The sequence below is a fragment of the Canis lupus genome, chromosome 2 (assembly GCF_003254725.2).
Source record: "Canis lupus dingo isolate Sandy chromosome 2, ASM325472v2, whole genome shotgun sequence".
NCBI classification, from domain to species: domain Eukaryota; kingdom Metazoa; phylum Chordata; class Mammalia; order Carnivora; family Canidae; genus Canis; species Canis lupus.
Window position 1 is genome coordinate 20,284,242 of NC_064244.1, and position 23,057 is coordinate 20,307,298.

Consider the following 23,057-nt stretch of genomic DNA (forward strand, 5'->3'; position numbering starts at 1 on the left):
CCGGCCTCCCCTCAGGCCCCGAGGTCACACTCACACACCACCGGGTACTTCCTGCTTCCCAGTCCAAAAGGCAGCCCCGACACGGCAGGGCCCGCCCAAACCACCACAAAGGAGCAAACCGCGCGCGCGCCCGCAGCCCCCCCCCCACTTCCGGGGATTACCGGGAGCCGCGGCGGCCGCCCGAATACCTCCACACCGCGGCGGCCAGGCGCGGGGCGGCCCCGGGCCCAACGGGCAGCGGGGGCCGGGCCACGGGGTCCACGGAGCCCGCGGGATCTCCGCCGAGCGGGAGGCAGCCGACCTCGGGGCAGGGCGCGAGGGCCGTGCCCGGCGGGAGCGGGGCGCAGGAGGAAACTGCGGGGAGCGGGCGGGCCGGGCCTCGAGAAGGGTCAGGGGCCGGGGGACGGGGGACGCCCGCGGGGCGCCTCTGGGGCCCGAGGTGTCAGCGGGGCAGGAGGCGGCGTCTCGCCGTGTCGCGCTCTGGCGGGCCTGCGGGTCCCGGCCCCGCTTCCCGGGCCTCGGGAGTTTGCCTGGAGAACGAGGGACAGTGAGGGGAGCCCCTCTCCAGCCCTCACCTCGTCGCGCCTCGGCCCCGGCCGCCGCCATCTTAAGGAGCTTGCATTCAAACTGGCGCGGTCACACGGGATAGCTCAGCTGGCCCGACGCCCCGCCCCCGCCCCCGCCCCCGCCCGGCCGGCCGGCGCGGGAGTCTGGGGGCCCGGGCTGGGGGGCTGGAACCCGCGACGCGCTCTGACGTCACTGGAGGCCGGCCCCGGCCGCGGCCGCGGCGGCCAGCGCGCAGGCGCCGCACGTCCCATCCCGACGCGCGGGAGGGCGCGGGAGCCGCGAGGCGTGGAGGCGGGAGGGGCCGCGGCCGGCATCCCTGATTGGCGCGCGCACCAGGCCTTCCCACGCTTTTGCGTTGCTCCACGTCAGCGCTGCTTGTATGTTGTGCAAAATCCACGACGCAGAGCGGAGCCATATGGTGCGGAGTAGTTCTACCTCCCTGTTCCCGGGCCTGGGCCTCAGCTACCTGAGCCCAGCTAACCATGGTTTTCCTTCCACGCTACACCCTTAGATCAAAGGTTCTCAAAATGGGCTGCAAGCTGGGATCACGTGGAAAGCTTTTGCGTTGTGGTCCCGCTCCCTGAGATGCATTGCATTGGTAAGGGGCGTGACCTGAGCGTTGGAATTTTTTTTTTAATTTTTATTTATTTATGATAGTCATCACAGAGAGAGAGAGAGAGGCAGAGACACAGGCAGAGGGAGAAGCAGGCTCCATGCACCGGGAGCCCGACGTGGGACTCGATCCCGGGTCTCCAGGATCGCGCCCTGGGCCAAAGGCAGGCGATAAACCGCTGCACCACCCAGGGATCCCGAATTTTTTAAGAGCTCCCCCAGGTGATTGCAGTGTGCCGCCTGCCGCCGCTTGAAACCACCAGTCTCCATCGGTGCTGCTCGCGCTTGAGTGGCTATGGGAATCATCTGGGGGATCTCGTTACAGTAAATGCAGATTCAAATTAGGTAGGTCTGGGCTGGGACCTGAGGTTCTGCCTGTTTTTTTGTTTAAGATTTATTTATTCATGAGAGAGGGAGAAGCAGGCTCCTTGCGGGGAGACTGACGCGGGACTGGATCACCAGGACCTGGGATGACGGCCCGCCCTGGGCCGGAGGCAGACGCTCAGCCACTGAGCCACCCAGGTGCCCAGGTTCTCCACCTGATGCTTCTGGGCGGCGTCGAGGGGAAGGGTGCGCACAGAACACTAAAGAAATCAGTGTGTTAGGTCTCATTATTAAATACTGTCTAGCCACTTAGGAAGACGTTTATGAGGCCTTTATTATCATGGAGGAAGTGTGTAATAGAAACAAAACAAAAAACTAAAAGGTTTCTTTTTTTTTCGAATTTCTTTTTTTTTTTTTTTAGGATTTGTTTATTTATTTATTTATTTATTTATTTATTTATTTATTTGAGACACACAGAGAGAGATAGAGAGAGGCAGAGACACAGGCAGAGGGAGAAGCAGGCTCCATGCAGGGAGCCCGACGTGGGACTCGATCAAGGGACTCCAGGATCACACCCCGGACTGCAGGCAGCGCTAAACCGCTGCGCTACAGGGGCTGCCCTAAAAGGCTTCAACTACATAAAAATGTAGAGGAAGATAAATGTAAAATCTCCGGGGAGTGGTTTCCTTTTTGACTTCTCCTTTTTACATATTTAACCATGTTCTATAATGAACATCTTATTACCTTGATAGTAAGGAATTAAAGGTCCTATCCAACCCTGTCGTATAGAAGCCCCTTTGTAACCTGGTGTTTCCTGTCCACTTGTCAAGCCTTACTGCTCATCCATCACTTTGTTTTTGAAAAATAAAGGATTCATCCATCATTCTCTCCTATTCTAGTTTATGACTTCCTTGAATATTCCTGCTCCCTGTCCCCAGGGACTTCTTCAGTTCTGCCCTTGCTGATAGAAAATGCCTACTTTCCCCCATCTTTGCTAGGATTACTAGAGATTTTTTTTTTTTAAGATTTTATATTTATTCGTGAGAGACAGAGACTCCGACACAGACAGAAGGAGAAGCAGGCTCCATGCAGGGAGCCTGACCAAGTCTCCAGGATCCTGCCCTGGGCTAAAGGCGGCGCTAAACCGCTGAGCCACCTGGGCTGCCCTAGAGATCCTTTAAGACTTCGTTCGATACAGCCTCGCCCGCCTTCCCTCCCCAAGTGTATTTTTTGTCTGTCCTCTATGTTCTTAGAACACCCCAGGAGCATCTGTCTTAATTCAATGTCTTTCTTGGTTTTTCTTCTACCTCACTTACCTCTACCTTACTGACCTCTCTTAACTACCCTTTTGGGCTCCCTTTATCGAGCCTAAATGCTAGGGTTCCTCAGGGCTTGTCTCCAAGACATCTCTCTTAGGCTCCCTCCCTAAGTGACTGCCTCCATTCCCATGGGTTTATAGACTGTCTTTATACTTAAGATTTCCGACTTTTTGTCTCCAGCCTTAATCTTTCCCCTGAATTCCAGATTTGAATATTCATAGCACCTAGCTGACATATCCTCTTAGGTGTGCACAAACATCTCAAATCAAACACACTCCTAAGAGTGCCCTTGATTTTTGCCTCCAAGCCTGGGCCTCTCCACTGCCATACCCCCAGACTTTCTCATCTTAATACACTGGCACTACCATCTATTCAGGGGCCCAAGAAGGAAATCTAGGTGTCATCTTGATTTACTCTCCTCATTCTGTAATTTCGTTAGCAAGTTGTGTCAATGCTATGTCTAAAATACACCTTGATTCTATCTCTTTTCTCCATTGCTGCTGCTATGACCTTAGTACAGGCCATTTCTCACCCTCAGTCCTGTAAAAGCCTACCTGGTTTCACTTCCACTATTGCTTCCCCTCCAATCCCTTTTCCATCCAACTGAAAAAGTGACCTTAAACATAAAGTGGGACATGTCCTTCTGCTTTAAATACTTCCTGGAGTACCTACAATAAAATTCAAATCTTTTTTAAAAGGTATGTGTTTGAGAGAGAGCAAGAGCAATGAGAGGTCACAGAAAGAGAAAGAGAGAAGCAGACTCCCCGCTGATCAGGGAGCCTGATGGGGGCTCCATCCCAGGACCCTGGATCATGACCTGAGCTGGAGGATGCTTAACCGACTCAGCCATGCAGGGGCCCCAAATCTAAACCTTTGGATAGTTGCTAGGCCTTAAGTGATTGGAACCCTGTCACCCTGACCTTACTTTGCCACTCTCCCCTTGTGCTCACTGTTCTCTAGGATGTTTTCCATCCATTCAGAAATCTTTTATGGTACATCTCCTATGTGTCAGGCACTGTATGAGGTGCTAAAACAGGAAAGAAAAAGACTGTTTCTGCCTAGACCTTATATCCTAGTGGGAGGAGCAGATAATAAATAAATACCTTAAGGCAACTCTATAATTACTTCCTAATTGTAGGAAGTAATTGTAGGAAGAATTGTCTTCCTAGAAGACAAGCTCCTCTCCACCTGGCTACCTTCTTATTGTTTGGGTCTCAGCTGCTTCCATTTCCTCAGAGGCGTCTCCTGGTCACTCTAACTAAAAGTAGGTACCTACCCTCTTCCATTCTCTCTTCTTTGCACCAAATGCACTTCCCAACATTTGTAGTCATCTTGTCTGTTTCTTTAGGTCTTGTTCAGTATCAGTAAAAATTTACAGAATGGATTAGACTCTTTTGTAAATTAGTTGTTTTCATGTCCAACCCCACTAATTCCAGGAGACAGATGAGACCTGGTCTCTTCAACAGGCACCACTGTGTCTACTATCTAAAACTGCAACTCCCAAACTATGGGACAGGGACCATGAAGCCCTTCAGGGGGCTCATAAGTTCAAAACTTTTCATAATAATACCAAGATATTATCTGCCTTTTTTCCTCTCACAAGTATAGAGTGAGGTTTTTCAGAGAAAAACAACTTGGACATTGCAACGGAGTTAATGAAGAAACAGAACAGAGCTATCTTCTCAAGGCAGACATTAAAGAGATTTGAAAAAGCATAAATGATATACTTACCCACTAAATCTTTTTTGAAAAGTTACTTTTCATAAAAATGTTACTTAACATCTAATTTTTAAATTTAAAAGTGAAGGATTAAAAAAAATCTCTTGGTTTTAACACCTATGGTAAATAACTATTACCATAAAGTCAATATAAATAAAAGCTCTTTAGGTTCTCAATAACTTTTTTTTTTTTTTAAAGATTTTATTTACTTGAGAGAACATAAGCAGGGGGAGGCTCAGAGGGAGCAGACTCCCTGCTGAGCAGGGAGCCCAGTGCAGGGCTCAATCCCAGGACCTGGAGACCATGACTTGAGTTGAAGGCAGACGCTTAACCAATGGAGCCACCCAGGCACCCCTGTTCTCGATAATTGTTAAGAGTGTAAATGAGTCCTAAGACTAAAACTTTTGAGGATCTTGGTAAATCCTGGCTATAAATAGAAAGGGAAATCAAACTTGAGAGGAATATATCAATGTCCTCAAGGGAAACAAAGAATTATGCCTCTACTCCCCAGTTTTTTTCATAAAAACCATTGCAAACATGATTTCTGGAGACCCATGGAATGTCTCCTCTTTCATGTGAATGTTCTTGAAAGGCAGGGAACAGTAGAATGGACAGTGTAAATTTAAATGAAATGCACATAAAGTGCTTATAATAGTAAGCAAGAAAAACTTCACAAAAAAAGCATGAGTATTAGTTCAAATTTTCACATTTACTGACAGTTCTTGAATAAATTAATTCCTCTGAATCTATTTCTACATGTAGAACACAAAAGAGGCTAGATTACACTCTATTGCAACTACTCAGGCAGTTAGAGTGAGGTCATAATTAAAAAATGAGATAAAGAATTAAAGCAAACAAACTGGTATTGTTATAAATGTTACATGGTCACTCAGTTATTTTAGAAATCTCAACATTTTCCCACAGAATTTGTTTTGTGCTGATACATTTCTTTTAATCTTTAAAAGTTCTTATACATATAAAAAGCTTTGTTTGTGATGCCAGATATGTTGTCCTCCCAGGATTTTCACACTATTATATGTAGGCATTTATTTCTAGCTGCATATTTGGCTCTGTCCTTTAGACAGTATCAGATATGTAGATAGGCAAAATTATAGTTTGACGTAACCTCTTGCTTTACTAGCAAAAGTGCTCATGTTTTTAAATGTATGTGATGCTGCAAAGATAATTGGTAAGTGCATGAAAAGATTATCAAGATGTTCATCAAAAACGTCTTAACAGTTGTTACTCAACACGGTAGGAATACGTTTTAGATTTTCTTCCTTTGCAATTTTACTTCTTTTAACATTTAAAAAAAGATTTATTTACTACAGAGAGAATTTGCATGTGCATGTGTGAACAGAAGAGGAGCAGAGGAAGAGGAAGAAAGAGAATCTCAAGCAGACTCCTGCTGAGCTTGGAGCCTGACACTGGACCTCACAACTCTTTTGAGATTATGACCTGCGCTGAAATCAAGAGTCAAGAGCTTAACCTACTGAGCCACCCAGGTGCCCCTTTCTTGTGAAATTTTAATTTTAATGAACATGTATCATTTTATAATTAGAAGAATGTTAAAGCTATTTTTATCTTGAAAAAGTAAAACACAAGAAAGAAAAGTTAGTTTAAGGCAAAACTTCCCCAAGAAAAATAACTTGTCATATGAGGATGCAAAAAAAATTGGATTACATTTTACTAGGCAATAGAGCACCTTCGGTGACAATTTCAAATTTGGTATGTCTGAGGAAAAAATCATGCAAAGCTGACTAATGAAGCCAGAAGTAGTGGTATTCCTTTCCTTCTTTATTATTTCTAAAGAAATCATAAGATATGCAAAAGATGTACTTACTGGTGACCATTGTCCTGTAGAATAAAAAGAGGACTTATTTTTTTCTTCCATGTAATGCACTTACTTGATAGACACTGACTGAACACCTATGTTCAGGTATTATTCTAGGGCCTGGGACATAATGGTGACTAAGAGTGTCTCTGTTCTCACAATACTTACTGCTCTAGTGGAGAAAGCAGTCAAATAAATAAATAATTAATGGACATGGAAGGAAAGAAAACTTTTGGATAAATCCTTATGATATTTTATTCTATAAATTTCATTAATCTACTTTAGGGGTTGACAAACATTTTCTATAAAGAGCCAGACAGTAAGTATTTTAAAGTTTGTGGGCCACAGTCTCTGTTGCAACTACTCACTGCCATTACAGTGTGAGAACAGCCACAAACAATACATATACCATTGAGCCTGGCTATGTTCTAGTAAGATTTTATTTACAAAAATAGGAATGGTGAAGAACTGACACACTGGCTATAGTTGGCCAGGGCCTGAGATGTTTAAAGAGCTATCAATAACTACAAAATAAAATCCTAAAGCACTTTCCAAAGCATAACGGAAAGGAGTTCAACTAGTTTGGATGCTATTTTCCTATTTTTTGAAAACATTTAATTTACATTTATTTACTTGATTCCCAAGTTTTTATAACTTTGGAAAAGATCCTAAAAAATAGCTAAGTATTTAGCCTTAATCCAAAAGATATATCTTTGAGTCTGCTTCTTTGTGGAGTCAAAATCTTATCTGAATTCTTCTTGATTCTGTCAATAATTTGACACAGAATAATCAGGAAAAAATGTTTGGTTTCTGTATCTTTAGAAACAGAATATTACTGCAACCTAGCTCCAAAAAAATAAACTATAATGAATAAAGCACATCCACAAGGCCTGAACAAGATAAAAACAGCACTGTTTTTTAATTTTACCACTGGGTAAAGGTATTTCCTCTTCTCAAGTCTTCTGGGAACCAAGGAGAGAAATGAATGGAAAATCCTCTCTTGATAACAGAGTTTGATGTACACTGCTTACCTTCCAGCTCTTTTTTCAATATACACAGATTAGTTGTCTTGTTTTAGTTAGTGAATAAGCTTTTCATTAGTAATCCACTGAGTATCTCAGTGTACTAGTTACTGTTCTCTGATAAATGGAATGTGGCTAGCCCTCTCTTCAAAATAGAAAAATCTTTTAATTTCAAGAGATAAATATGTTAGAAAAATCACACTAAATAAAACTGTAAAAAGGAAAGGTGAAAGTGGCACCCTATAATATTTCTGTCCACAAAAAGGCCACTGTTATGAGTTTGGTGGGCAGCCTTCTAGATTTTTGTTTCCTATGCTTGTTGCATACATATGTGTATACAACAGTTGGGTTATGAATTTACTTTTTTCTTTTAAGCAAAAATGGTATTTTACTTTGCACATGGCTCTCCAATTTCTTCATTTAATATCAAAGATATTCAAATTGTTTTTAGTTTATTGTCTAATAAGAATTAGTAAGACTTCTTCAAATTTGAAGTTATAGAAACAAAAATTTTTTAAAAAGACACTGTTAAATTTCTTGTAAAATTTCCTTCCATCCAATTAAATAATTCTAAATAGCTTCATGATAGAAAAAGCTCCTTATGTCTCCCACTACTAAAGGACTTTATATTTCCCATCATGGAAAACAAAAAAAGGTTGCAACACTTACCAATATATTGTATTTTAATAGAAACATATACAATTCATTCAAAAAGTATTTTAATATAAACATCACTTGTAAACAAAACCAAATAATATTCTAGTTCTAAAAAATTTCTGGTTTCTTTAGAACATTAGGATGCCACTTCAATAGTGATGGCTTCACATTTTCCAGTCTCTTGATCTGTGCACGTCACATGTAAAGATCCATCCCTAAACAAACAAAAAATAACATTTTATAAGCTCATGTCATAAGAGCAGAAAGTTCTAAAGAAATTATTTGAGGACTTTGAGTAAACAAATAATTTTAATTTCTGAAAGAAGAGTATTAAGATTAAGAAGAAACACAATATCAGTGTCTAAATGTCTAAAATTAATGTCATATGCTATAATTAGGTAGCTGTTCTTAAAAATCTCTTCCTAGACCCGTGATACAGAAGTTGGTATTCCTTGAAAACCATGATACAATGATAAAAATCTCAACTTTAAGACTTCATACACATTGAAGATGCACCCTGCCATTTTTATTATTATTACTATTGTTGTTATTATTCGTGAGAGACACAGAGAAAGAGAGGCAGAGACACAGGCAGAGGAAGAAGCAGGCTCCATGCAGGGAGCCCGACATGGGTCTGATCCCAGGTCTCTAGGATCATGCCCTGGGCTGAAGGCGGTGCTAAACCGCTAAGCCACCGGGGTTGCCCCAACCTGCCATTTTTAAGCCCAGGCAGGCCAAGGTAAACCTACTCTAATGAATTTGACATTCTTGCTAAGTATGGTTATGGGATGAATTGTCCTCAGGGTTAATTTGGAAATGATTTACTTGCCAGACATAGTCTTATGCATGGCTGGTTGTTAGTGGAGTGGTTAATATCTGGATTTATCTAAGAATTTACTTCCTAGAGATCTTCTGTAGCAATATTGAAATAAACTTATCCTTTCATAGGACAAATAATATTAATTATGTAAACCTTAGAGAACTATATTTAAAATTGATAAAAATTATACTTCAAACTTCATGGACCAGTTTTTTAGGCTGACCACACCAAAATAAGAGTTCATAAAAAAATTCAGAATGCAAATGATTTGAGATACAGTTTTCTTTGTAAGAGACAGCAATTTTGCACGGCAGAAAATATAATTTGTTGGTAAAATCTTTGTCAGCTTTAAAATATGATTTTCCTAGAATGGCAATGTGTGAAGAACCAACAAACTAAGAAAAAAAGGTCAAGCCTCACAGTGAATTTTCTCAACATCAGAAGTAGTTTAATTTTGTACCTTTTCATAGTAAGAACAGCTAATATATCGCGTAATCCATTTTCTTTTTTATCTAGATCCTGGAGTACAACCTGTTTGTGCAAAAATAATACAAAGATCATTTAGTACACCAAAGTATTATTATATCAAGTCAAAATATTAATGCATCAGTTATTCCAATGGATCAAATCTTACTTATTACTGAAACAAACCTTTTAAAATAGGGCAGTTTTCGGTTTTCCTACCATTTACCAAAATCAGAATAGGACTAAGCTTTCTTAAGTGGAAATGTCTCCTCTGTAAGGAGAGCATATAACTAATAGATTTGTTCCTCTTAAATGTGATGTCCTAGATTAAAATGATTGCTTCTGTATGAAGTATTCTGTGTCTCAGAAAATAAAGACTTCTTTGCTTTTTGGTTATTAAGTCAGTACCAGTAACATGTAAATTATATTTTGACATATACTTCCATATAAACTTTTAAAATTTCCAATATTTTAAATACACTTGGAAAACCAATTTATTCTTTTTTTTTTTTTTAAGATTTTATTTATTATTCATGAGAGACACAGGCAGAGGGAGAAGCAGGCTCCCTGCAGGGAGCCCAATGTGGGACTCAATCCCAGGACCCTGGGATCACAACCTGAGCCAAAGGCAAACGCTCAACCACTGAGCCACACAGGTACCCCTAATAAACCAATTTAAAGAAATACTTGACAAATTCTTTTGTACAACTATGATTGCATTTGTATGTAAGAGATACTAATGAAGTTATCAAAAAATTCTTTAGCTTCCTAACGAAAGGTATACCAATAAACTAAGTTTGGAAGTGACTTTGCCAATAGCAAGTCTTATGACCTTAGGCAAGCACTAAGTACCTTGATTTACTCTTTTGTAAAACACAGAGGCTAAAAAAAAAAAAAAAAAAAAAAAAAAAACACAGAGGCTAGAACTGATGGGATTTTTAAATGAGTATCTTCCAAATTCAGTATTAGGTGACTAACCATTCTCCTTCTGGCATCTGTAAGTTAGGATATGGTGACAGTAGCTGCAGTCTTAGAGTAGTGTGTGAGGAAAAAAGGTAATGTACAATAGAGAGAAGCTAAGGGGTTACTAAGACAGCCAACTGAGTTTAGAAATATAGTACACAGGAAAGGGCTTATATTATAGTAATCTACAACAGAAACATCTGGAGGAGTTTTTGAAGAAGCCCTAGATTTTAAGATGTCTGAGGTGGAGCCCAGATATGTTTTGTATGTGTGTTTTCATTATTCTTTTGTTGAAATTAGAAAATAGATATAAAGCTTAAAGTACTATACATTCTCTTTGGTTACCATATTTGTTTTATTTTCATTATAAAAATATTTCATGCTCATGTCCTGTGCTGTTGATTAAAAATTCAGGACAAAGTGTTAAAAAGTAAAAAAACAAAACAAAACAAAAAACCCCTCTTGATACCTTCAAATCTACCCACTGTTAAGTTTCCTAAATATAGTTCAAATACCTATAGATATTTTCTGTATCTATGCATGGATATTTATATACACACACCTACCCAAACACCATTTCCCTCACCCACACTCATGCTCTCAAACTTTTTATTTAGACACAAATGACATCAGACTATAAATATGGCTCTGCAGTCCTTGTATATGTGTTTTAGTGTAATTATATTTCTTGGCCATGTTTCTAAGCAAATAATGTGGCTCCACTTCATTCCTTTTAAAGGACGCAGAAGACTCGACAGTGTGAAATATGAATGTGGTATTTTGGAAAAGCAAAGGTATCCCATATCAGAGGCAGTACGGTATATTGGCAAGAGGAAGGGGCCAGGAGCCAAACAAACTAAGGATAAATCTTAGCCCAATCAGGAAAATAACAAGGTATTTACTGCCATGAACCTGTTTCTCAATCATCTATGAAATGAACAAAGTTATTATCTCATGGCATTTTGAGATTATATATGTAAGTTGCCTGGTATAGCACCTGGCATATGGCAAACCAAAAAATGTCATTTTCCCCTGCCACTTACATTTTACCAAGGAGGGCTGAGAACACAAAGGCAAACAGAAAAAATACATATTGTATGTTGTTCTTATTTTCCTGTAACTCTTTCAGATTAAAATTGCTTCTTTCTTTTAAAAGAAGTAATCCATTCATAAAAATGTGTTAGATGTCTTATATACATTTTATATTGATATTAAACTGAGTCTAATGAAGAAGGAAAAGCTAAACAGTTTCACATGACTAATTCATTGTTCAAATTTGTCTTCACCTGTGCGAACTTGTCTTCCTCTTTTGCAGAGTTTTTCCCCTCAGACTCATAGAGTTCAAGGCATACTGAAGATATACTTCCTGGGGCTTGTAATGTGTGTTGTCTTCGAGCTGGCAAAGGAGTTCCCGATGGGAAGAGTACTGTGAAGCTATTGGCTCCTGATTCATCGACTCCCTAATAAACAGAAAAATAATATGTATATCCTTTGATATTTATCATTACAATAGTAAAGTCACTCCCATTATAAATATACTACTTATTCCTTGTTGATAATTTGGAAACTACAGATAGGCAAAGAAAGAAATTAGAAATGATCCTTAATCTCAACCTACTTTATTTAAAAATAAATTGAAACAGGTTCTGGATTTGAAGCTTATGATTAAAAATATAAGAAATTAACATGTTAGGGGCATCTGGATGGCTCAGTCAGTTAAGCATCTATCTGCCTTCAGCTTAGGTCATGATCTTGGGGTCCTTGGATGGAGCCCCACATGGGATTCACTGCTCAGTGGGGAGTCTGTTTCTCTCTCTCCCTCTTCTCCTCCACCTGCTCTTATTTTTTCTCTCTCTCTCAAATAAATAAAATCTTAAAAAAAATTAATATGTTAAACACCACCTGAAAGAACATGAGAAACTCATTAAATGTAAAATTATAAATCTAAATTTAAACTTTTTAACAATATACAAAGTTCCACTTAAAACCATGATATGTATAAAAACTTATGGCAATAAGTTGATACTACTTTTATGGAAAAGTAAAGAAAAGTTAAACATACCTTAACTAAAATATCTTTTGCTGAACACTCTATCTTAAGGGAGTCTTCCACTAAAAGGTTTTCTTTCCCAATAAGAATCCCTGCTTCTATAGCTGCACCAATAGGGATGACCTCATCAGGAGGGATAGAATTCAGAAGTTCAACAGATGGGAAAAGATCTTTAATCAGTTGCTGTAGCCTTGGAATTCGAGAAGAGCCTCCACAAAGGACAACCTGGAAAATAAAAATAATTTTCAGTTTTTTACTTTTAAACAATAGCTATTTCTCAAAATTAAGCGTTTAAGTTCAGCCATCTTTTTTTTTCTTTTAAAGATTTTATTTATTTATTCATGAGAGACACAGGGAGAGAGGCAGAGACACAGGCTCCATGCAGGGAGCCTGACGCGGAACTCAATCCCGGGTCTCCAGGATCACACCCTGGGCTGAAGGCAGCACTAAACCACTGAGCCACCTGGGCTGCCCAGGTTCAGCCATCTTTACTACATGTAATAATAAAATATAAGAAGCCCTATTTTAACATTATTTTATGTTGTACTTACCATATGTATATAAATATATATCTAACACATTTAAATATTTAATATATTTTTTACTCATAAAAGCAAAATTTAAAATGAGATCTCACAAAGGTTTGAGAAGCAACCAGGAGCCTGGGCTGGGCTGACTGACAAAGTTCATTTGCTATGTGTTAAGACTAGAACGTGGCAGTTACATGTAATGCACAGAAACCAACACGGATAGTCAATACATGTATTCCAAATGAAATAACAAAATAAATCTTCAAAAAATAATCTTAATGAAACAAAGATAAGAGATTTTCCCAATACAGTTCCAAGTAATAGTAATAAAGCTGCTTGCTGAAGTCAGGAGAGTAATGACACGCAAAGCAAAGGCAACGAAACTAAAAATAAGTAACTTCAAACTAAAAAGCTTCTGAACAAAGGAAACCAACAACAAAATGAAAAGACAACCTATAAAAATGGGAAAAATTTTTGCAAACCACATATCTGAAAAGGGGTTAATATGCAAAATATAAAAGAAAGTCATAAACTCAAAAGCAAAAAACCAAACCACCCAATTAAAAAATGGGTAAAGGATTTGAACAGACATTTTTCTGAAGATATACAGGTGGCTAACAGACACATGAAAAGATGGTTAACATCACTAATCATAAGGCAAATACAAATCAAAACCACAATGAGATATCACCTCACAAATGTTAGGGTGGTTCTCATCAAAAACATGAGAGATAACATGTATTGGCAAAAATACAGACAAAAGGGAACCCTTGTACACTGTTGGGAATGTAAAATGATAAAGCCGCTATGGAAAGCAGTATGGAAATTCCTCAAGAAACTAAAAACAGAATTATCGTATGACCCAGCAATCCCACTTCTGAGTATATATTGAAAGGAAATGAAGTCACTATCTCAGAGGTATTTGTACTCTCATGTTCATTATAGCATTATTCACAATTGCTAATATATGGAAGTATCCTAAGCGTCTGTTGATAGGTAAACGGATAAAGATGTGGCATATATACAAACACAGTGAGGTATTCAGTTTTTAAAAAGGAAGAGACTCTGTCATTTGCAACAATATGAATGAATCTGAAGGCATTATGAGAGGTCAAATAAGCTAAACAGAGAAAGACAAATACTGTGTGGTGTTGCTTATATGTGGAATCTAAAAAAAGAAAAAAAATGTCAAGCTCATAGAAACAAGATGGAAAAGTGGTTGGAGCTAAGTGATGGGGGAAATAGGAAGAGGCTAGTAAAGGGTACAAAATTTCAGTTGTAAGTGAGTAAGGTCTGAGAATCTGATGTATAACATGGTGATTATGGCTGATAACATAGTACCGTGTGATTGAGGTTTACTAAGAAAGCAAACTTATGTGTTTTCACCCCTGACCTAAAAAAAGTAAAAATATGAGGTGACTAATGTGCTAATGGACTCTGTGGTGGGAATCCTATCACAATGTATACATATTATCAAATCTCACCTGTATGCTATAAATAGCTTACAATTATTTGTCAATTACACCTCATTAAAGCTGAATAAAATTGCTCCTTTATAAAGACCTTAATTTCCTCAGTTATTCATACACTTAACACTTACATCTCCATAGGCACACAGGATATTAAATAGCCTAAGAAGGGAAATCATCAATAATTACTTCTTGGGAGGAGGGGCAAGATGGCTGAAGAGTAGGGTCCCCAAATCACGGGTCCCCACCAAATTACCTAGATAACCTTCAAATCATCCTGAAAATCTACGAATTCGGCCTGAGATTTAAAGAGCGAACAGCTGGAATGCTACAGTGAGAAGAGTTCGTGCTTCTATCAAGGTAGGACGATGGGGAAAAAGAAATGAAACAAAAGGCATCCAAGGGGGAGGGGGCCCCACGAGGAGCCGGGCTGAGGCCGGGGCGAGTGTCCCCAGGACAGGAGAGCCCCGTCCCGGAGAAGCAGGAACTGCACCACCTTCCCGGGAGGAAAGGCGCCCGCAGGGAGTTAGAGCAGGACCCCAGGAGGGCGGGGATGCCCTCAGGCTCCCTGGGACACTAACAGACACCTGCGCGCCCAGGAGAGTGCGCCATACCCCGCAGCCGAGCTCCCTAAGGGCCGCAGCGCTCACGGCTGGACCCGGAGCAGCTCAGAGGGGCTCAGGCGGCGGCTCTGCGTGGAGGGGGCTGCGCGGCTGGGAGCGCGAATCCAACAGCGCAGGCCCCGGAGCACAGGGCGCTGGGGAGACAGCCCAGGATCCGGCTTCCCCCCGGGAGAGGCAGAGGCCAGGAGGGCCCAGGACAGCAAGGACGCTCCTGCCCCAGCTGAGCAGATCAGCGGCCCCGCCCCGGAGCCTCCAGGCCCTGCAGAGAGCTCCGTAGTTCCTGCCGTAGCTGAATCCAGGGCTCGAGAGCTGGCTCCGCCACTGCAGTTGTTCCTCCTGGGGCCTCACGGGGTAAACAACCCCCACTGAGCCCTGCACCAGGCAGGGGGCAGAGCAGCTCCCCCAAGTGCTAACACCTGAAATTCAGCACAACAGGCCCCTCCCCCAGAAGACCAGCTAGACGGACAAGTTCCAGGGGAAGTCAAGGGACTTAAAGTATACAGAATCAGAAGATACTCCCCGTGGTTTCTTTTTTTTTATTTTTTTTTTTTGCTTTTTGATTTGTTTGCTTCCACCACCCTTTTTTTCCTTTCTTTTTCTTTCTTTCTCTTTTTTTCTTCCTTTTTTCTTTTTCTCTTTTCTTTCCTTCTTCCTCTCCTCTCTTTTTCTCCTTTTCCCAATACAACTTGCTTTTGGCCACTCTGCACTGAGCAAAATGACTAGAAGGAAAACCTCACCTCAAAAGAAAGAATCAGAAACAGTCCTCTCTCCCACAGAGTTACAAAATCTGGATTACAATTCAATGTCAGAAAGCCAATTCAGAAGCACTATTATACAGCAGCTACTGGTGGCTCTAGAAAAAAGCATAAAGGACTCAAGAGACTTCATGACTGCAGAATTTAGATCCAATCAGGCAGAAATAAAAAATCAATTGAATGAGATGCAATCCAAACTAGGAGTCCTAACGACGAGGGTTAACGAGGTGGAAGAACGAGTGAGTGACATAGAAGACAAGTTGATAGCAAAGAGGGAAACTGAGGAAAAAAGAGACAAACAATTAAAAGACCATGAAGATAGATTAAGGGAAATAAACGACAGCCTGAGAAAGAAAAACCTACGTTTAATTGGGGTTCCCGAGGGCGCCGAAAGGGACAGAGGGCCAGAATATGTATTTGAACAAATTCTAGCTGAAAACCTTCCTAATCTGGGAAGGGAAACAGGCATTCAGATCCAGGAAATAGAGAGATTCCCCCCCTAAAATCAATAAAAACCGTTCAACACCTCGACATTTAATAGTGAAGCTTGCAAATTCCAAAGATAAAGAGAAGATCCTTAAAGCAGCAAGAGACAAGAAATCCCTGACTTTTATGGGGAGGAGACCTGCACCCTGATGTTTATAGCAGCAATGTCCACAATAGCCAAACTGTGGAAGGAGCCTCGGTGTCCATCGAAAGATGAATGGATAAAGAAGATGTGGTTTATGTATACAGTGGAATACTACTCAGCCGTTAGAAACGACAAATACCCACCATTTGCTTCAACGTGGATGGAAGTGGAGGGTATTATGCTGAGTGAAGTAAGTCAATCAGAGAAGGACAAACAGTGTATGTTCTCATTCATTTGGGGAATATAAATAATAGTGAAAGGGAATATAAGGGGAGGGAGAAGAAATGTGTGGGAAATATCAGAAAGGGAGACAGAACATAAAGACTCCTAACTCTGGGAAACGAACTAGGTGTGATGGAAGGGGAGGAAGGCGGGGGGTGGGGGTGAATGGGTGACGGGCACTGAGGGGGGCACTTGACGGGGATGAGCACTGGGTGTTATTCTGTATGTTGGTAAATTGAACACCAATAAAAAATAAATTTATTATTAAAAAAATAATAATTACTTATTTTGGAGTCTTTTCATGGATGTTCTCAAAGCTCAATGTGTCAGAGGAAAGGATCAACTGATGAAAACTAGGCTTCTTTAACATTAGGTGTGAAATGAGGAGTAATACCATACTGATCTTCAGGGGAGGGCATGAGGAGTATCAGTTGAGTGAAACAAAGAAAAAAAGAAAAGCCTTGTAGTTGAGCAAAGTTCCCTAAGACTTCCTTAAAAAGTCTGTTTTGGAGGCAAGAAAAATAAGTCTTCTCTAAAATTTTATGATCACAGGCAAATACCATGAGAATAAAAATGTAGAATATGTATGCTCTTTTGAATTTCTCATATTCATCATCAAAAAGCTTTATTAAGAAGCAATTCGGGTGGATCCCTGGGTGGCGCAGCGGTTTAGCGCCTGCCTTTGGCCCAGGGCGCGATCCTGGAGTCCCAGGATCGAATCCCATGTCGGGCTTCCGGTGCATGGAGCCTGCTTCTCCCTCTGCCTGTGTCTCTGCCTCTCTCTCTCTCTCTCTGTGACTATCATAAATAAATTAAAAAATTAAAAAAAAAAAAAAAAGAAGCAATTCGGGCTCCTGCGTCGGGCTCCCTGCGTGGAGCCTGCTTCTCCCTCTGCCTGTGTCTCTGCCCCGCCCTCTCTGTTTCTCATCAATAAATAAATAAATAAAATCTTGAAGAAAAAAAAAAAAGGAATCAATTTGGGGATATTCGGGTGACTCGGTGGTTTGGTGCCTGCCTTCGGCCCAGGGCGTGATCCTGGAATCCCGGGATCCAGTCCCACGTCCCTGCATGGAGCCTGCTTCTCCCTCTGCCTGTGTCTCTGCCTCTTTCTCTCTCTGTCTCTCATGAATAAGTAAATAAATAATCTTAAAAAAAAAAAAAAAAGAGAAGCAAATAAGTGATGCTATGCAAAAAAAACAAACTAGAAAATCTTAGCTTTTGGAATTTTCATTGAAAAAGTAAAAAATATTAAGAATGTGTTACCATTAATGCTGACAGTAACCAGCAAATTCTAATTTAAATAACTTGTTTAAACATCTAGTTTGTAGCATGAGATTTCTTTTGCGACTTAAATTTTATTTTTTAAAGATTTTACTTATTTATTCATGAGAGACTGAGAAAGGCAGAGACATAGGCAGACGGAGAAGCAGGCTCCCTGTGGAGAGCCCGATGTGGGACCTGATCCCAGGACCCTGGGATCATGACCTGAGCCAAATGCAAACGCTCAACCACTGAGTCACCTTGGTGTTCCTGACACTTAAATTTTAATAGAATATACATATTTTGAACATAAATAACTTCTCTTACTAAAGGCTTTTCAAATATAACTCTCACAGTAATTTCATAAGACTGTTAAAAAACCAAAGCTATTAAAAAAATCAAACCATCTTAATTACTTGGGTATTAAAAACATGAATCTTGGGATGCCTGGGTGGCTCAGCAGTTGAGCGTCTGTTTGCCTTCGGCTCAGGGCGTGATCCCAGAGTCCCAGGATCAAGTCCCACATTAGGCTCCCTGCATGGAGCTTGCTTTTCCCTCTACCTGTGTCTCTGCCTCTCTCTCTTCTCTCTCTCTCTGTGTGTCTCTCATGAATAAATAAAATCTTAAAAAAAAAACCAAACATGAATCTAAACAACAAAAATTTTTTAAAAAGTCAGATTATCCTAAAAATAAAGAAAATAATATCTGTCAAAACTTGTGGAATAAAACCAAAATTATTAAGAAGTGAGATTGTGGGGATCCCTGGGTGGCGCAGCGGTTTGGCGCCTGCCTTTGGCCCAGGGCGCGATCCTGGAGACCCGGGATCGAGTCCCACATCGGGCTCCCGGTGCATGGAGCCTGCTTCTCCCTCTGCCTGTGTCTCTGCCTCTCTCTCTCTCTGTGACTATCATAAATAAGTAAAAATTAAAAAAAAAAAAAAAAAAAAGAAGTGAGATTGTAGGGCAGCCCCGGTGGCGCAGCGGTTTAGCACCGCCTGCAGCCCAGGGCATGATCCTGGAGTCCCGGGATCGAGTCCCATGTCAGGCTCTCTACATGGAGCCTGCTTCTCCCTCTGCCTGTGTCTCTGCCTCTCTCTCTCTCTCTGAATAAATAAATAAAATCTTAAAAAATAAAAAAAAATAATAAAAATGTTCTATTACTTTAAAAAAAAAGAAGTGAGATTGTAGTTAAATTTTTTATTAGGGGAAAAAACAACGGAAGGAATAAATTGCAGTGTAAGAATAATGAAAGTGTATGGAAAGACTGAAAGAAATAAAGAGAAAATCAGACATAAACCAACCTAGAAAAGAAAAAAACATGACCTAAAGTTTTTTTTGGGGTAGTAGTGGCAGGAGTTGGAGAAAAAATAAATATGTCAAATCTAGGAAAGCAAAAAACAGAAAAACTCAAGGAAAAAATAGAGAAATTGTCCAGATTTCAAAAATTTCTCTGTACTTTAAAATCTTGGTATCAAAAGATACACAAAAATTAAAAATTATGATTATACAAAGTCAAATGTTAAAAATTTAAGAAATCATCCTGAAATAGGTCTACAAAATTCTTCAATTCAAAATTAAAGAAGTAAAGAGAAATGATGAAAGTTTCTTTGGAATGTGTGAGGAACAGAGAATATCCATGGAATACTTCAGAAGATGAAAAGATATAAAATTCATCTTATGAGCATCTGATAACCCAAGAACAAAACCATAAAAACAAATACCAATAAAACAAAACTCTCTGAAATGGAGGGTGCAATGTAGCAACTTGCACCTTTTATCATACAAGATGTTTTACCTCTTTACAGAGTATTTTTAAAAGTTCTGAATTAGTTACTAATATTTAAGCAGATTTAAAAAAAAAAAAGAAAAAAATCAAAACACTACTTGTAAAAATATCTCCAGAAGGGCTCACAAAAAATCAGTAATATTAGTTACCTCCAGGGAGGGAAAGAGACTGAGTGGTTGGGGAGACGGGGGGAAGCCTCTGCACTTTGAATTGTGCAAATATAAAACCAATTCAAAATAAACAGTAAAATTTATTTAAAATCCCTATTTCAGAGTCTCTCAGAAAGTCAAAGGCTTTAGTAGCACTAGCCTGCATCCCTGAAAGGCAGTAATCAGTAGGTGGCCAGGAACTTTTGGACTAGGACAGCTCTGTCTTATGTAGCAGGCCAACCACTACCTCCTGTGGCCCTCACACCAGCTTAGTGGTCACTTGCCATTTATAATCACATTTTTGCTCTTGTGTCTGTGACAATAAAGAGTTTAGTATATATGTGCTGCCAAAGCGAGCACTATGACAATAAAGAGTTTAATGTGAAACTCCTCAAACTCTTTAAACCCATCTCTTAATCCAGTAGGAAAAGAGAGACCAAGAGGATTGTTGTGTGTTTGAAGAAAAATGGTGGGGAATATATTTCTTTTTTGAAGAATGGTATGGTACATTCAACCCGCTGTCCTACCTGGCTGCTACACAGCTTAACTGTGGTGGAGTACTTAAAGATATTCATATAGTTTATGTGCAGAAAGAAATCGATCTTTTTTTCTTTTTTTTTTTTTTTTTTTTTTTTTTTTTTTTAAATTTTTATTTATTTATGATAGTCACACACAGAGAGAGAGAGAGAGAGAGAGAGAGGCAGAGACACAGGCAGAGGGAGAAGCAGGCTCCATGCACCGGGAGCCCGACGTGGGACTCGATCCCGGGTCTCCAGGATCGTGCCCCGGGCCAAAGGCAGGCGCCAAACCGCTGCGCCACCCAGGGATCCCTCGATCTTTTTTTCATATCATCTGTGGGGAAAATCTTAGCCCTGGTGCATCAGGTATGAGGGACCAAACGTTATCTTTCTGACATTACATTCTGCATAAGAACTACCAATACTTCTGTCCCTGTAAAAGATATGATTTCCTCACTCCTAGAGAAATGAAATGAATACTGTGGAAACCTACTTGGCAAGGGATCTGCATACTTTCTTATGTTGAACTTAGCTTACAGATATGAAAGTGACAACCTAAAATCATATTCCCACATTATGTGGTTAAAGATTCATTTTAGAATCCTACATGTATCTTTAGTTATGTTAAATATATATTTTAAAAAACCAGTGTACAAACATTCTGTCCTTGTTTAGAGAAACCTATTATTTTAAGATTTAGAGAGAGAGCGCACGCACAAGTGGGGGGTGGGGCAAAGAGAGATGGACAGAGATAAACAGCCTCCCTGATGAGCATGGAGGCAACGCAGGGCTTACTCCCAGGACCTTGAGGTCATGATCTGAGCCCAAGTCAGACACTTAATGGACTGAGCCACCCAGGTATCCCGAAAGAAATCTATTTTGTGAACAGGTATTTCTTATGATAAAAATGAAAAAAATGAAATATTACTTCTAGTTAAAGGATTTAAGGCTGAATTTTATGCCAAACATAACAAAAATGTAAGATCTGACACTGACATTGTGGAACAGAAGCAAAAGGGTGTCAGGTTCCAAATCTAGAGAAATTAGGTAAAAGAACATTAATTATTAAATATTTCTATTTGTCGATCTATTTTTTTTTTCAAGGTGGAATTTAAAATGTTACCTCTACTATAGGATATTTGTATTTTTATACTGAGTTCAGATTGATATTTTCTGGCAGTTGTGTTTTTCTATACCTGACAACTTTACTCATGTTCATGACTGGCCCCTACAACTCCTAGAGCGTGTAACCTCTCCCACACAGTGCTTAAGGCTATGAAGAAAAGGAAGGTAATATTAGCCTCTTTCCTGAAGAACACTGTGTATGATTATATTATCTGGAATAAAGTAAAGTACTGGAAGTTTTGGTTTAGAAGGTATTATTCTGAGTAAATGAATCAGATATATTGTGGTATTTTGTCAAAGTTCAAGCAATTGAGCCAAAAAGGGTTAATGCCCTTATTTCTTTGAACATGTCTCAGGATGTTTTGTTGTTGTTTTTAAAGAGAGAGAGAGAAAACTTAATTTCCTCTGCTTATAAAGTTACAACTTGGACATGGTAGACCATTAAAAGGAAGGAGCAGGTCATATTGTGTAGATAGAAGAAGGGAGGTAAGGGCAGGAAAAGATGAGAGAAGGATGAGAGAAGGACCAAGCTGTGCCTCCAGCTTACAATATGCTTCTTATTTGAACAATGCTTGAGACTCACCCATATGCCTCTCACTGTCCCTCAATAGAAACCCTGGGGCCTTACTGAGAAGCAATAGTTCAGGAGAAACCATGGAAAACTCATCATGCAGGGATGAGAGTATGAGTTGGAGGCCAGTAGCTAAGGCACTTCTTAGACCAATGACATAAAAAAGCAGGACCATTCCTCTTTTAAGTATCTGATGTTAAAAGGGGTTACTTTGTTCAGACAATATGGTTAAGGTAGGGAAACCTGAAATACACCATCTGTTCCTTCCTGCTAACCCACATAAAATAAGGTGAAAATAATAAATAAATAATCACAGAAAATTAAGCAACATATAAAAGAACATTTCTTCATAACCACATGAGGTCTATCTCAGGAATACAGTTCCACATTAGGAAATTATCAATATATTATCATCTAACTCTAAGACAAATATAAAGAAAACCATAAGATTGCCTTGCAGGTATCCAGAAAATACATTTGTGAAGACTCACCACCTATTTCATAATAAAACCCCTTTAAAAATAGGAAAAAAGAAATGCTTAATATGAGAATCTATTTCAACCCAAGTACCAGTAATCACATTTTTCGTTAAAAGACTAATAATAATATTCTCCTAAAAAAGAGAATAAAAGAAGGAAGTTCTGACCAAGGCAACCAAGTATATATAAAAAAGCGAGAGATACATATTTGAGAAAATATCACCACTAATGTATAACCCTCTTCCAGAACTCACAGCCCACCTCAACTACCATGGCATTTTCCTGCTGCCCTTATAGAAAAACTTCTCAAGAGAGTTCTCTTTACTCGTGGTATCCATGATCCTACCATCTATTCTTTATTTAACTCACTCCAGTAACATGTTTCTCTTTATAACTCCACTAAAACTGCTATTACCAGGCACTTGCACATTGTCAAGCCCAGTGGTCAATTCTCGAGCCTCACCTATTGGACTTCCAATAGCACAGGACAAGTGACCTTTCCTTCCCTAACCCAGACAGTGTTACTTGTCTCTTGGTTCTCGTGTTTCCTCACCGGCTAGTCCTAAATCCTCTGTGCTATTTCCCCTT

The 23,057-nt window shown here is 40.0% G+C and overlaps 2 protein-coding genes and 1 long non-coding RNA gene across 14 annotated transcripts in view; 1 reads left to right on the forward strand and 2 right to left on the reverse strand.

Annotated features, from left to right (window-relative positions):
• The window catches only part of SUV39H2 (SUV39H2 histone lysine methyltransferase), a 52,921-nt gene extending 52,187 nt beyond the window's left edge, over positions 1 to 734 (reverse strand). For 2 of the 12 annotated variants that reach the window (XM_049100589.1, XM_049100587.1), the window contains exon 1: positions 576 to 732. In XM_049100589.1, the coding sequence (XP_048956546.1) occupies positions 576 to 606 (31 nt within the window). In that variant the 5' untranslated portion in view covers positions 607 to 732. Of the gene's footprint in view, positions 1 to 34; positions 95 to 161; positions 292 to 575 lie in introns of those variants that run through there. The other 10 variants (XM_025445196.3, XM_025445192.3, XM_049100597.1 and 7 more) reach the window with 9 other exon arrangements.
• A 106-nt stretch (positions 735 to 840) lies between these two features.
• On the forward strand, positions 841 to 11,764 carry LOC112658897 (uncharacterized). Its single transcript, XR_007405683.1, has 5 exons — positions 841 to 1,165; positions 5,873 to 6,046; positions 9,857 to 9,995; positions 11,042 to 11,196; positions 11,618 to 11,764. It is a non-coding gene; the product is annotated as an uncharacterized LOC112658897 (long non-coding RNA).
• Positions 8,063 to 23,057, reverse strand: part of HSPA14 (heat shock protein family A (Hsp70) member 14) — a 38,872-nt gene continuing 23,877 nt past the window's right edge. Inside the window, exons 11-14 of the mRNA XM_025445190.3 lie at positions 12,365 to 12,577; positions 11,589 to 11,762; positions 9,335 to 9,405; positions 8,063 to 8,269 (exon numbers count right to left, since the gene is read on the reverse strand). Coding sequence (XP_025300975.1) covers positions 8,191 to 8,269; positions 9,335 to 9,405; positions 11,589 to 11,762; positions 12,365 to 12,577 — 537 coding nt within the window. The 3' untranslated portion in view covers positions 8,063 to 8,190. The remainder of the gene's footprint in view (positions 8,270 to 9,334; positions 9,406 to 11,588; positions 11,763 to 12,364; positions 12,578 to 23,057) is intronic.